This window comes from Dendronephthya gigantea, unplaced genomic scaffold (genome assembly GCF_004324835.1).
Source record: "Dendronephthya gigantea isolate DGI-Jeju-01 unplaced genomic scaffold, DenGig_1.0 000205F, whole genome shotgun sequence".
NCBI lineage: Eukaryota > Metazoa > Cnidaria > Anthozoa > Malacalcyonacea > Nephtheidae > Dendronephthya > Dendronephthya gigantea.
The window spans coordinates 251,081-261,545 of record NW_021163215.1 but is presented as its reverse complement, the minus strand read 5'-3'; the positions used below and the strand labels follow the sequence as shown (position 1 = coordinate 261,545).

General features: G+C 35.6%; 2 protein-coding genes across 2 annotated transcripts; both read left to right on the top strand.

Annotated features, from left to right (window-relative positions):
* Positions 1–3,981: 3,981 nt before the first annotated feature.
* On the top strand, positions 3,982–8,554 carry LOC114539546. The gene is made up of 6 exons (XM_028560179.1): positions 3,982–3,995; positions 6,920–7,024; positions 7,570–7,626; positions 7,761–7,900; positions 8,059–8,143; positions 8,294–8,554. The coding sequence occupies exons 2-6, from the start codon at positions 6,989–6,991 to the stop codon at positions 8,552–8,554; spliced, it is 579 nt and encodes a 192-aa protein (XP_028415980.1). The 5' UTR covers positions 3,982–3,995; positions 6,920–6,988.
* A 45-nt stretch (positions 8,555–8,599) lies between these two features.
* LOC114539528 lies at positions 8,600–10,014 on the top strand. Its single transcript, XM_028560165.1, has 4 exons — positions 8,600–8,775; positions 8,956–9,109; positions 9,220–9,338; positions 9,666–10,014. Exons 1-4 carry the CDS (start codon positions 8,608–8,610, stop codon positions 9,975–9,977), a joined length of 753 nt encoding a protein of 250 aa, XP_028415966.1. The 5' UTR covers positions 8,600–8,607; the 3' UTR covers positions 9,978–10,014.
* Positions 10,015–10,465: the final 451 nt, after the last annotated feature.

Here is a 10,465-nt window from a genome sequence, read left to right as displayed (position 1 = left end):
CTCGCGCCTGCGTACTAATGCACCAACCGTTGACAGTATCAAATTTCTGGCTAAAATGGCATTGTGAAATGATGCCATACTTTTTTTACAAATAAATAATTATTTAATTTTTTTTCTTTTTAGGTAGCTATATGTATGGAAGATAGGACTGTGGATTGCTATTGATGTTTGGATTTTAGAACCGCTGTTTTAAGAATGAACTAAAATGCACGTAGCCTAGCTAACAGACTAACATGAAATTTTGGCAAAAACAATCATAAATGTGTAGTATAGACTTAATGAAAAGCCTGTTACATTGTGATTTAATTTTATATAATACCCCATTAAATTTAGAACGTTTAATTGGTTAATGACGATCACGTGATATTGAATAGAAAGTCCCATTTCCCAAGAGTGCAATGGAAAGCGTTCCATTGAACTCTCCAGAGTGCAATTGTACTACTATACATTTTGTTCCATTGCACTCTTAATGCTTTCAGTAAATACCATCCATCAAAATGCTTCTCGCACATATGGTTGTTGATCCATACAGTATGTTTTTTAATAAATTATATTTTTGAAACGAGAAAGTCTATTTTGGTATTATATAAAACAAATAATGAATGTTTTCATTCGTGCAATGGTAAAAATATTTTCACTTGGTGAAAGATGGAATGTTCCATTCAACTCGGCTATCGCCTCGCCTAACATTCCATCTTTCACCTCGTGAAAATATTTTTACCATGGCACTCATAAACATTCATTATTTGTATATTATTTTACTGCAGTTCGGACCAATTGATTTGGACTTCTCAAGAGTTAGACCATATACCCAATCCATGGTGAGAAAAAAATTGCAAAAATATCAACATTTTTAAGAGCTAATCAAAGGAACATGATGTAGAAAAATGACGATAAATAAACCAAATTCATGCACTCTAAAAACATCCTGGTTAAAATTTCCTGGTTGATGTGGAAATAACCCTATTTGGGTTAAACTCGGTAATCCTGGTTGAAATTCCTGGTTATTTCATGTTTTTAAACCAGGAATACTTGTAACCCGTTTCCTGGTTAATTTGTTTTAACCAGGAGACTTTAAAGGAAGAATACCTTCATCAAAAACAAAAAAAAATGGCGTCGCATTTTTGGCGATTTTTGTTTTTTCAACTGGCTGTAGTATGTCTGTTTTGGCACGAACAAGATAAAAAGACAATCGGAGTCGTATAAAGCGAAGCGAACGATACTACTTTGTTTGGGTAAGAGATTTTTATGGTCAATAATGACGTTGTTTGTCCGATAAATGAAGTGAGTGGAGTGCAGGTTTTAATACACTCAGGGTGAAGTGGCGAAGCTATAGCCCGACAATTTTGCCACGCTATGCATATGAGAAATTTCGTGTTCATATAAATGTCAGACAATTTACCTTGATAACAGAGTATTGGTGCTTACTGGTCCTTCTTATTTTAGTCTGACCATATAATTTGAATGTTTACATCGTATGTAAATTATTCAACATAACTGCATGGGTAAATACATTGTTATTATTTGATTCAACCTTGTTAGGTTTTTACATACATAATAAAAAAAAATAAAATTATGATTATGATCATCCCCTTCATTCTGTTTTGTAGACATTCCAATTAGGAAATCTGTGTTCTAGTATATGCTGAGTGAGTAGTGCAGCTATAGGTTAACAATGGAACTATCACTGTCTAGCAAAGCCCTTAACACAGGTTGACGGTGTGAGATAAGATTTCATACTTTGCATCAATTGTAGACGAGAACTTGCCTTTTTATATTTACTAAGCATTAATTACAACAATTAAGAAATATTTTCCCGCCTTGAAATATTTTCCTAACTGCTCCTGTCCTTGTTATTTTTCACAGTCACTAAATGATTTGAATAAAAGACCTCTTACCCAGTTTAAAGAGTGCTGAATTTTCTGTATTTTAAAATTTACATGCCCCCCTTTGTCATCCCCCCCTATATGGTCTTGCCTTAGACTTGTGGAAATGACTCTTCCCATAACAATAGGCAGGGCTTAGCTGGGCTGCTTCATAGGGGCAGGGGAAGGGGAGTATAGTCATATTCATGTTTATCTACCACAGGAACAATAGCCTACAAAATAAATCAGTCTCCATAAGATGAATGTTTGAATTAATATACACATGTACCCCAATAAAGCTTCTAGCTACAGCCCAGACAATTTGTAGGTTACTTGATTTAAAATGGCTGAAATTTAGCATGTTTCTTATTTTCTGAGCATAAACTCTAACTTATGTTCATTTAGAACAAAAGCAAAATCAAAATAGTGTTAAATATTCTGACTGTTATTGATATTTCAAGACATTGAGTACTTTAAAATGCAAACAAAGCATTTATTTAAGTTAGGGACTGTACCATACCTTTAAAATATCCCTAAAAATTATAAAGCCCCACCCCTTAATTCTTCCCATTTGGATATATCCAGACCTTCTAAATGTAAACAAAAAATTAACTGATTAACACTACTTTGGTTCACTATAGATTTAAATGAATATGAGTTAGCGTTTATGTTCATAAAAATTAGAAGCATACTAAATTTCAGCAATTTTAAAATGAGTAGCCTACCCATTGTTATGAGTGGAACCGATGCACAGAACTTTTATATATCCCTCTAAAGCCGGGCCGCACACGACACAATTTTCGTCGTACGATTTTAGTCAGTCGACTAAATCCTTGCATGTGCGATGTCGTTTTTTATCGATTTTTAATATCTGGCGATTAAAATCATACCTTTACATTCGATATAATATCGAGCGTTCTTTACGTATACTAGTACACATATATAGTATTTTAGGTTCATTTTGTTTGACTGTGCCAAACCAAATTAAAACAGATTAAATGACGTAATGGGTAAATGCCGTAGTGGAGGAAATTTTCTTCGGGTATACGTTCCTAATCCCCGTAAGTACAAGCCAATGAAAACCGAGGAGTTTATACGAATAAGCTCCCAACCTGACTTTTCGCGCTCTTTTGTGTTTTTTTTTCATTTAAGTTTTTCGTTCAAACGAACTATCGAAGTATTCCGCAAAAAAATACGCCATAAAAATAGTTATATGGATAGATTTGTATCGGAGAAACTCAAGGAATGGAACCTTCTTTGCTTGCAAGAAATATTTGAAGGTAGGATCAATACAAACTTGCGGTTTTTGCATTTATTTTCCACTTGTAAATATGTTTTCAGACAGAAGACATGACTATATATGTGGCTTTTAACATTTGAAATATTCGAAAAATTGTTGAAAATATTTGATAGTTGTGTATAATTAATGCTCCACGCCTCTACCAAGGCACTTTTCAAGACAGACGACAACTTATGGTTGCATTTTAAAGATATTTGAAGGCCATTTTAATACGCCACGCACTTACTGCAAGATTTGCTTCGCACTTTTTACTCTCTTCTTTGACTATACATGTATTTGTATTTGACAAAAAAAGGAAGCTTGTTGCTTTTGAATTGTTATTACTATATTTTTGCTGAATATTTAAAACAATGTTGTTTTTATGCAATGTCAATGCTCTGTCAATGCTTGAATATGAAAATATTTTTTTATTTGACATTATGATTTTAAATATCTGTGAATCAACTGCAAATATTTCTTTCAATAGATTGAGCCCAATATTTTCTAAAGTGCTTTAATTTAGGTTCTTTCTTAAGTTGGGGGCCCCTTCAGGTTCGGGGCCTGGGACAAAATGCTCCCCTCTCCGTGGCCGTATGGTGTTGGCAGGCACTGTAACAATATTAGAAAAGATTACAAAAATAATAATAGGAGGAAATTGCACACTTCTATTATATATGCATGATAAAATACCAATAATTTTGCACTTCTCATTTAATGAAGTTATTTTCCATTATTATAGAGAATATGATTGACAAAGAAGCTTTGGAACTCTTAGATGAAGCATCTGTAAAGGAAATGGTTGTAGCTATTGGGCCTAGACAAAAGCTGCTAAAATGTTGGTGAAAGAAAAGGTATACATATAAAGCATTGTTTTCTTGTCGATGAACAATGGGCTACATTTGCTCTAGGTGTGATAAAGTAGTGCATGGAGATGGAAATCGTCTTATTTGGCATATCAGGAATCGACATGCTTTAATGTCAGGCCGTATGTTCACCTGCCCAATTACGTGTGGGCAAGATGGATGCATGCAAACATTTCGGTTTTCTGTTGCTTTAAAACGTCACATCGAAAATAAACACAAAAATATCGATCCTAATTGTGATGATCGCGAGAACAATGGCGATTATGAAAACAATGATGATAGTGATGAAAATCCTCCCAATAATGGGCCCTTTGATGACATTCCTCCTCTCAATATTGATAACATGAGATCTCAGATTCTTAGTCGAGTCGAAGTCACTGAACTGGCGGCATCTACAATTGCTAAGTTGAAGTCGTCAAGCAGTGTTGTCCAATCAACAGTAGATAATGTTGTTAGTGAGAGCTCAGACATGTTTTCGCAGATGATCGAGTCATTAAAGAACAAAACTGAACAACTATTAGATAATAAAGGTATAGCTAATGAAGATCCCGAAAGACAAGATCTTATACAAATGTTCCACGATTTCCAACATCCTTTTGAACAGTTAGGTACTGTCTATCAACAGCAGAAGTATTTTAGTCAGACCGGTCATTTTATAAAACCCCAAGAGGTACCTTTTGCCATTGCTTATTATCCACGCAGCAACCCAAACACTGGCCATGTTGATCAAGTGGCAAGACACGTCACATTTCAGTACATTCCTCTCAAGAAACTTCTCAAGAACATTTTGGAAAGTAAAGGGTTCATGAGAGCTGTCTTCGAATACCAACCAAGTGATGACGGAGTTATGCGAGACTTCCATGACGGAGAATTTTGTCGCGGCCATGTCTTTTTTTCGAATTCGAGAAACATTGCCTTGCTTTTATATGTGGACGACTGCGAAATTGCAAACCCACTCGGATCAAAAGCAGGTATACACAAGATAGGTGTTGTATACTGTACAATCCTCAATTTACCACCAAAATTTCGATCCTCTTTATGTAATTGCTACTTAGTTGGACTGTATAATTCAGGCGATGTTAAAACCTACGGCTTTGATCCTATTTTGCAACCTCTGGTGGAAGATATTAAAGAACTAGAAACGGACGGTCTTCAAATAGATACAGATGTGTTCCAAGGCAGGATTCAAATTAGTGTTGCACAGGTAACTGGTGACAACTTAGGTGTTAATGGTATATGTGGTTTTGTGGAATGCTTTCTCAGTCACCATTTTTGCAGAAACTGCAAAATGCATATCCAAGAAATGCGTAGAGCACTAACAGCGAACAATGAGCTACTTCGTAATGTCGACAACTATGGTGAAGATTTATTACGAAATGATCCCACTTCAACGGGTGTAAAAGCTGCGTGTCTTTTGAACAATGTTGAAAACTTTCATGTTACAACAAACAATGCACCTGATGTGATGCACGATTTGCTTGAGGGTGTTTGTGGACTGGAGGTTCATGTTGTTCTTGGCAATCTTATCCAAGCAGGGTTTTTTGATCTTGACACTCTAAACAGCAGAATCACCAGTTTCGATTATGCACCATGCGATTCCAAGAACAAACCATCACCCATCAGTAATAATAAGATTCAACACCCAGATGGTGCAACAGGCCAGACAGCATCGCAAATGTGGTGTCTCATTCGCTATCTCCCACTTATGATTGCAGATCTAGTTCCAGAGGGTAATGAACACTTAGAGCTCATTCTTCTCCTTCTTGAGTGTATGGACTTCATCTTCTGCCCAGAAATTACTACACAGGAGACATATTTTCTAAAACAACTTATAAAAGACCATCATGATTACTTTCTGCAGATATGTCCCAATCGCAATTTGAAGCCAAAGCACCATTTCATGACACATTATCCACAACAAATACGTCTACTTGGCCCACTAATAAACTATTGGACAATGCGATTTGAGGCCAAGCATCGGTTTTTCAAAAGACTTGGCCACATTGTTTGCAATTATCGTAATATTCTAAAAACATTGGCAGAGAGGCAGCAGATGTTTTTATGCTACAACCTGATGTGTGGAAAGGAGCTTATCGACAGGGATATTGAAATTGGGCCAGGAACCTCTACCCTAGTTGCCTCTTTGGAAAAAGCAGAGTTTTTGAGCACTGCCCTTCATGTAAATCTCTTCAGTGAGGTATATGTTGCTAAATGGTGTGTAGTCAATGGAATAAAGTACTCAAGAAATGTGTTGGTTATCACAGGAAAATCAGAAGATGGCCTGCCCATATTTCAGGAAATTATTTTCATCATTTGTGATGGAAGTCATGTCAGACTTGTTACAGCACTCTGGGAAACCATTAAATATGAGCGACATACTCATACCTACGTTGTTACAAAATCAGCTGAACCAGTTTGGTCTATAACTCTGGTGGATAATATATATGATCGACAAGCATACCATGCATCAAAGGCTTATAAAGGAGATTGGCTCAATTATGTTACCATACGCCACAGAATACATTGATAGGTTGGGCACTTATTACCAACATATTAGGGCCTGCTTATATGGTCCTGTCTAGCCAGGACGGGATGTTTTTATCCCGCTTGTCTGCTACGTACAGCTATGATATAACAAGGTTGCTACAAGCTTGACAACACAAGATTGTAAAAATATTGTTATATTATGCATATGTACTGTGCAGTCTTGTTAGGACAGCCTTGTAACAAGTTGGATGATTAAACAAGCATGTTATTTTACAACTTGCAAACAAGTTTCCCAATACTTTTCAATAGCTTGTTTGCAGTCTTGTTTCATACAACTTACAAACAGAAGTGTAAGGCCAGCTATTCCCTGGGGCTTGGTTGTATATCTATCTATAACATGTATTTGTGTACAATTCATATTTTAGTTCCTTCCTGGGACTTCTGTGACAACAGTGAGTGCTGAGACACCTGTGGCAGTGGCAGTGAGGACTGAGATGTCCAGTACAGCAAGTTCTTCCAATAGGAATTTTGTAAGCTTAGAATTTTCACAATTATGCATTAGAGAGGTTAAGATACCGCAGTTCCAGTGTACGGGTACCCTTATTTTGTGCTATGAATATCCATCAGTGTTTCTCAATTTTTTCGAAGATTATCTTGACAATTATTTTCCAGTAGACTTGAGGCAAGCATGATTTGTATCTTGAAACGTGCAAAAAACAAGAAATTCCAATAAACAAAATATGGCTACCCGTACCTGTATACCGAAACCGGGGTTCTTAACCTCTCTATTAATTACCATAGCCTTGATGCCCAATATGCATTCCATGTAAGTTCCATGCTGGATTTGGCAGTGTCGAAATTTTAGTGTTATAATTCGATGAGAAAAAGCAAAAGAAATTCAAATTTAGTAATATTTACATACAAACACAAATTTTTAGTATGGTCCCCTCCACCATTACAACTTCTCGATCTTGTGTCAATTCACCGGCAAGACATTCATGATTCTGCCCCCGGAATTCTCCCGGTTAAACATTGAACTTTTCTGCAGATTTCAGCTATAAATTTTACATTACAGGCTTCAGATTCATCAAAACACAAAGAAATCAATGCAAAGAAATTAAAGGCTGATTTTGTATGTTCCATATTAATAATAATCACCGACTATATACTTAATGTTATATTACATATACTTAATGTTATACGTAATATTTTAGTTTGGCATTATTATAATGCTAATTAATTAACATTAATGTCAACTATATTTAGAGCATCCGATCAATTCTTGAAAATTCTGCACTTGGCGAAGAAATCCTGTTTGAATTGGATAACGGGAGACTACCCAGAAAACAGAGATTGAAGATGGTTCAGGTTCTTGTAGCCGAGATGATTGAGAGATTTGGGGACAGGTTGCAATTAATTATACTCTACATATACTGTACAACGTATTACATAATCAAAATCAAAAATACAATTTTTTGACATTAAAAGATGGCATACAGTATCTTTTGTTCATTCATAGAATTTAGAGTTCTTAAATATAGCCATTCTTTGATTATTTCAACAGGCCACGAGCAGATGTAAAAGTGTCCATGGCCAGAGCTGTAGTTGAGGAATTCCCCTTTCTTAAGGATGAAGAAGGCCAAGGATTTGTAAGCTTTAATGACAACCATAACATTGAACAACTTTTTTTTCTAATTTAATTCGCCCAAGACATTAAAATTACACAAATATAAAGAAATAAATATCGCAAGTCAACATGAATGTTGCCCATCAATATACATAATTCAAATGTTTTGCAGGAAGCTTGGTACACTCCTGGGATGGGCATTCATTCAGCTACAGGGTGGCTTGAAGAGAAATTGAGAAATGTCAGAAGACGCTCAACAGAGGGGAAAAAAGTTGGTGTGTCAACTAGTGCGCCAAGCTCTAAGCTTGTTAAAGTTGGTGCATTACCAGGTAAAAAGGCCATTGCATCCCATACTTTGTACAGTGAGCGTAATTCCCACCAGCGCAGTGACCGAATGACAGCAATTCAAAATATAAATGGTACAGCACAATGAACGTAACGTAATCTGTTTTCCCTATCTCAGAATGCATAAGTGATGATGAATACATGGGAATGGTAGAATGGTTAAAGCATCACATCGAACCACTCAGCAAAGTAAAGCAATACATGAAGAAAACATCAATCAGTCGTGCTGCATGGATTAAGGAAAACCCTCAACTATCAGTCTGTGATATACTGAAAGAACATCCAAGGTTGTTCGACATACCTGGTATGGTGAGTATTGTACACAGGAAAATTTAACAGGAAATTCCTATCCTAGAATGTGAACATGAAGATATTCTTTCTTCATCTATGGAGTGGCATTGCCTGGAAGGACTGTCATCACAATAAAATGGAGATAGGATGGCATAATTATACCACACCATTTAACTGTTTGTTTATTTACCTATCTAGATTGAAATAGACTTTGAAGAAATATTTGGTGAAGTTGCAGATAATCTTTTCCTAAAATGGACACCATCTTTTGCTGAAAAAGTTATTGCCTATGCTAACAGCCAAGCAAATTGGCACAGTTACCTCCATGTTGACATGCAGAAAGTCAACACTGGTAAGCTGCTGTAAAGCATGTTTTGTCTTTTCTGTCACACAGAACATTTACTGCAATTAGCAAGCAGTTTGTTCTACAATGATGAAAATAATTAATACTTTTTCTTCTAGATGAGGAAAAACAAAATGTTGCAATTGTGCTCTTACCAGCAATATTTCCTACTGGACGCAAAGGGAAAAAGAAAAGCACCATTGATGATGCTATCAAGGTTTTTGTTGATGTTCAACCAGTAAGCATGATTTTGTATCTATGAATATTTATTCTTATTTATTTTGAAGCTAATCCATGAATTTAATGGAGTACATTATACCTACACTATTTAGGCCACTCTCTATATTGGGGAATTAACATCTACATCTGCCTTAAATTAAGCATTTAGTACTCGCATACATAAATTAGTGTATAATTATCCAACTTATATTATAAATGTCAACATGATGAGTAAAATTCTCAATCTGCAGAAACCAAACTGTAGACTCAGAGGTACTGAAAACTAGTCTGATGACTGCTCTTTAACTGCTTTGATTTAATTTGGAATTTTCCCCAATATAAATAGATTGGTACCAACATGCCAAAATATCTTGAGGAAAACTCCACTGATGAGCCACAGGTTCTGGTTCATGGAAGTGTCACCAGTCCTCAACAAGTGTTTGTTGTTAGCAAAGGCAGAGCATTGGAGAGGTCAAATTTGTTGACTGCTATCGACACCTGTTTCAAGATGTTTTATATTATGGATATCGAATACCCCTGGCAATGTGGCATCACATGGGAATTTTTCCAAAAAGTAATTTTTGGTTTGGAGGACAGGTGCAAACATAAAAAAACTGCTCCGTCTGTTATCTCCATACGGGCTGCATTAAAGGCTTGATTGTTTATTGTGTCTTTCATACTTGTCATTGCTTCTATCTGTTATTGCTTCTATATATATTTATATATACTGTACCATTGTTAATAAAATGCTTTTGTGATTTTGCAATACATTTGTACACTTGATTTTTATATTCACTATTTTATATGCGATGTTCAAAAAAATCAAACAGATATATTGTAAATAACAACACATTCCTGGTTAATGTTAACCAGGAACTGTAGTTAATATTCATCTACCAGGCTTTCCTGGTAGATTTTGTTGAGTTGTATATTGACACTTTACCTGGTTAATACTTAACCACATTTTAGGTTGAATTTAACCAGGAACTGTTGTTAATATTCTTTAACCAGGACTTCCTGGTTGATTTAACCAGACTTGGTTAGGTGGTATACTGACACTTTACCTGGTTAATATTTAACCCCATTTTGGTAAAATTTAACCAGGATGTTTTTAGAGTGTGTTAATCAAAATCTAATGTAGAACTT

What these genes read in the sequence shown, in the direction of transcription:
- LOC114539546 (XM_028560179.1), top strand. Translation starts at nt 6,989, where the DNA reads ATGTCCAGTACAGCAAGTTCTTCCAATAGGAATTTT. An exon ending in AGAAATTAAAGGCTGATTTT is followed by an intron (nt 7,627 to 7,760) that starts GTATGTTCCATA and finishes AACTATATTTAG; the next exon opens with AGCATCCGATCAATTCTTGA. An exon ending in ATTGAGAGATTTGGGGACAG is followed by an intron (nt 7,901 to 8,058) that starts GTTGCAATTAAT and finishes TTATTTCAACAG; the next exon opens with GCCACGAGCAGATGTAAAAG.
- LOC114539528 (XM_028560165.1), top strand. Translation starts at nt 8,608, where the DNA reads ATGGGAATGGTAGAATGGTTAAAGCATCACATCGAACCACTCAGCAAA. An exon ending in CATGCAGAAAGTCAACACTG is followed by an intron (nt 9,110 to 9,219) that starts GTAAGCTGCTGT and finishes TTTTTCTTCTAG; the next exon opens with ATGAGGAAAAACAAAATGTT. An exon ending in TTTTTGTTGATGTTCAACCA is followed by an intron (nt 9,339 to 9,665) that starts GTAAGCATGATT and finishes CAATATAAATAG; the next exon opens with ATTGGTACCAACATGCCAAA.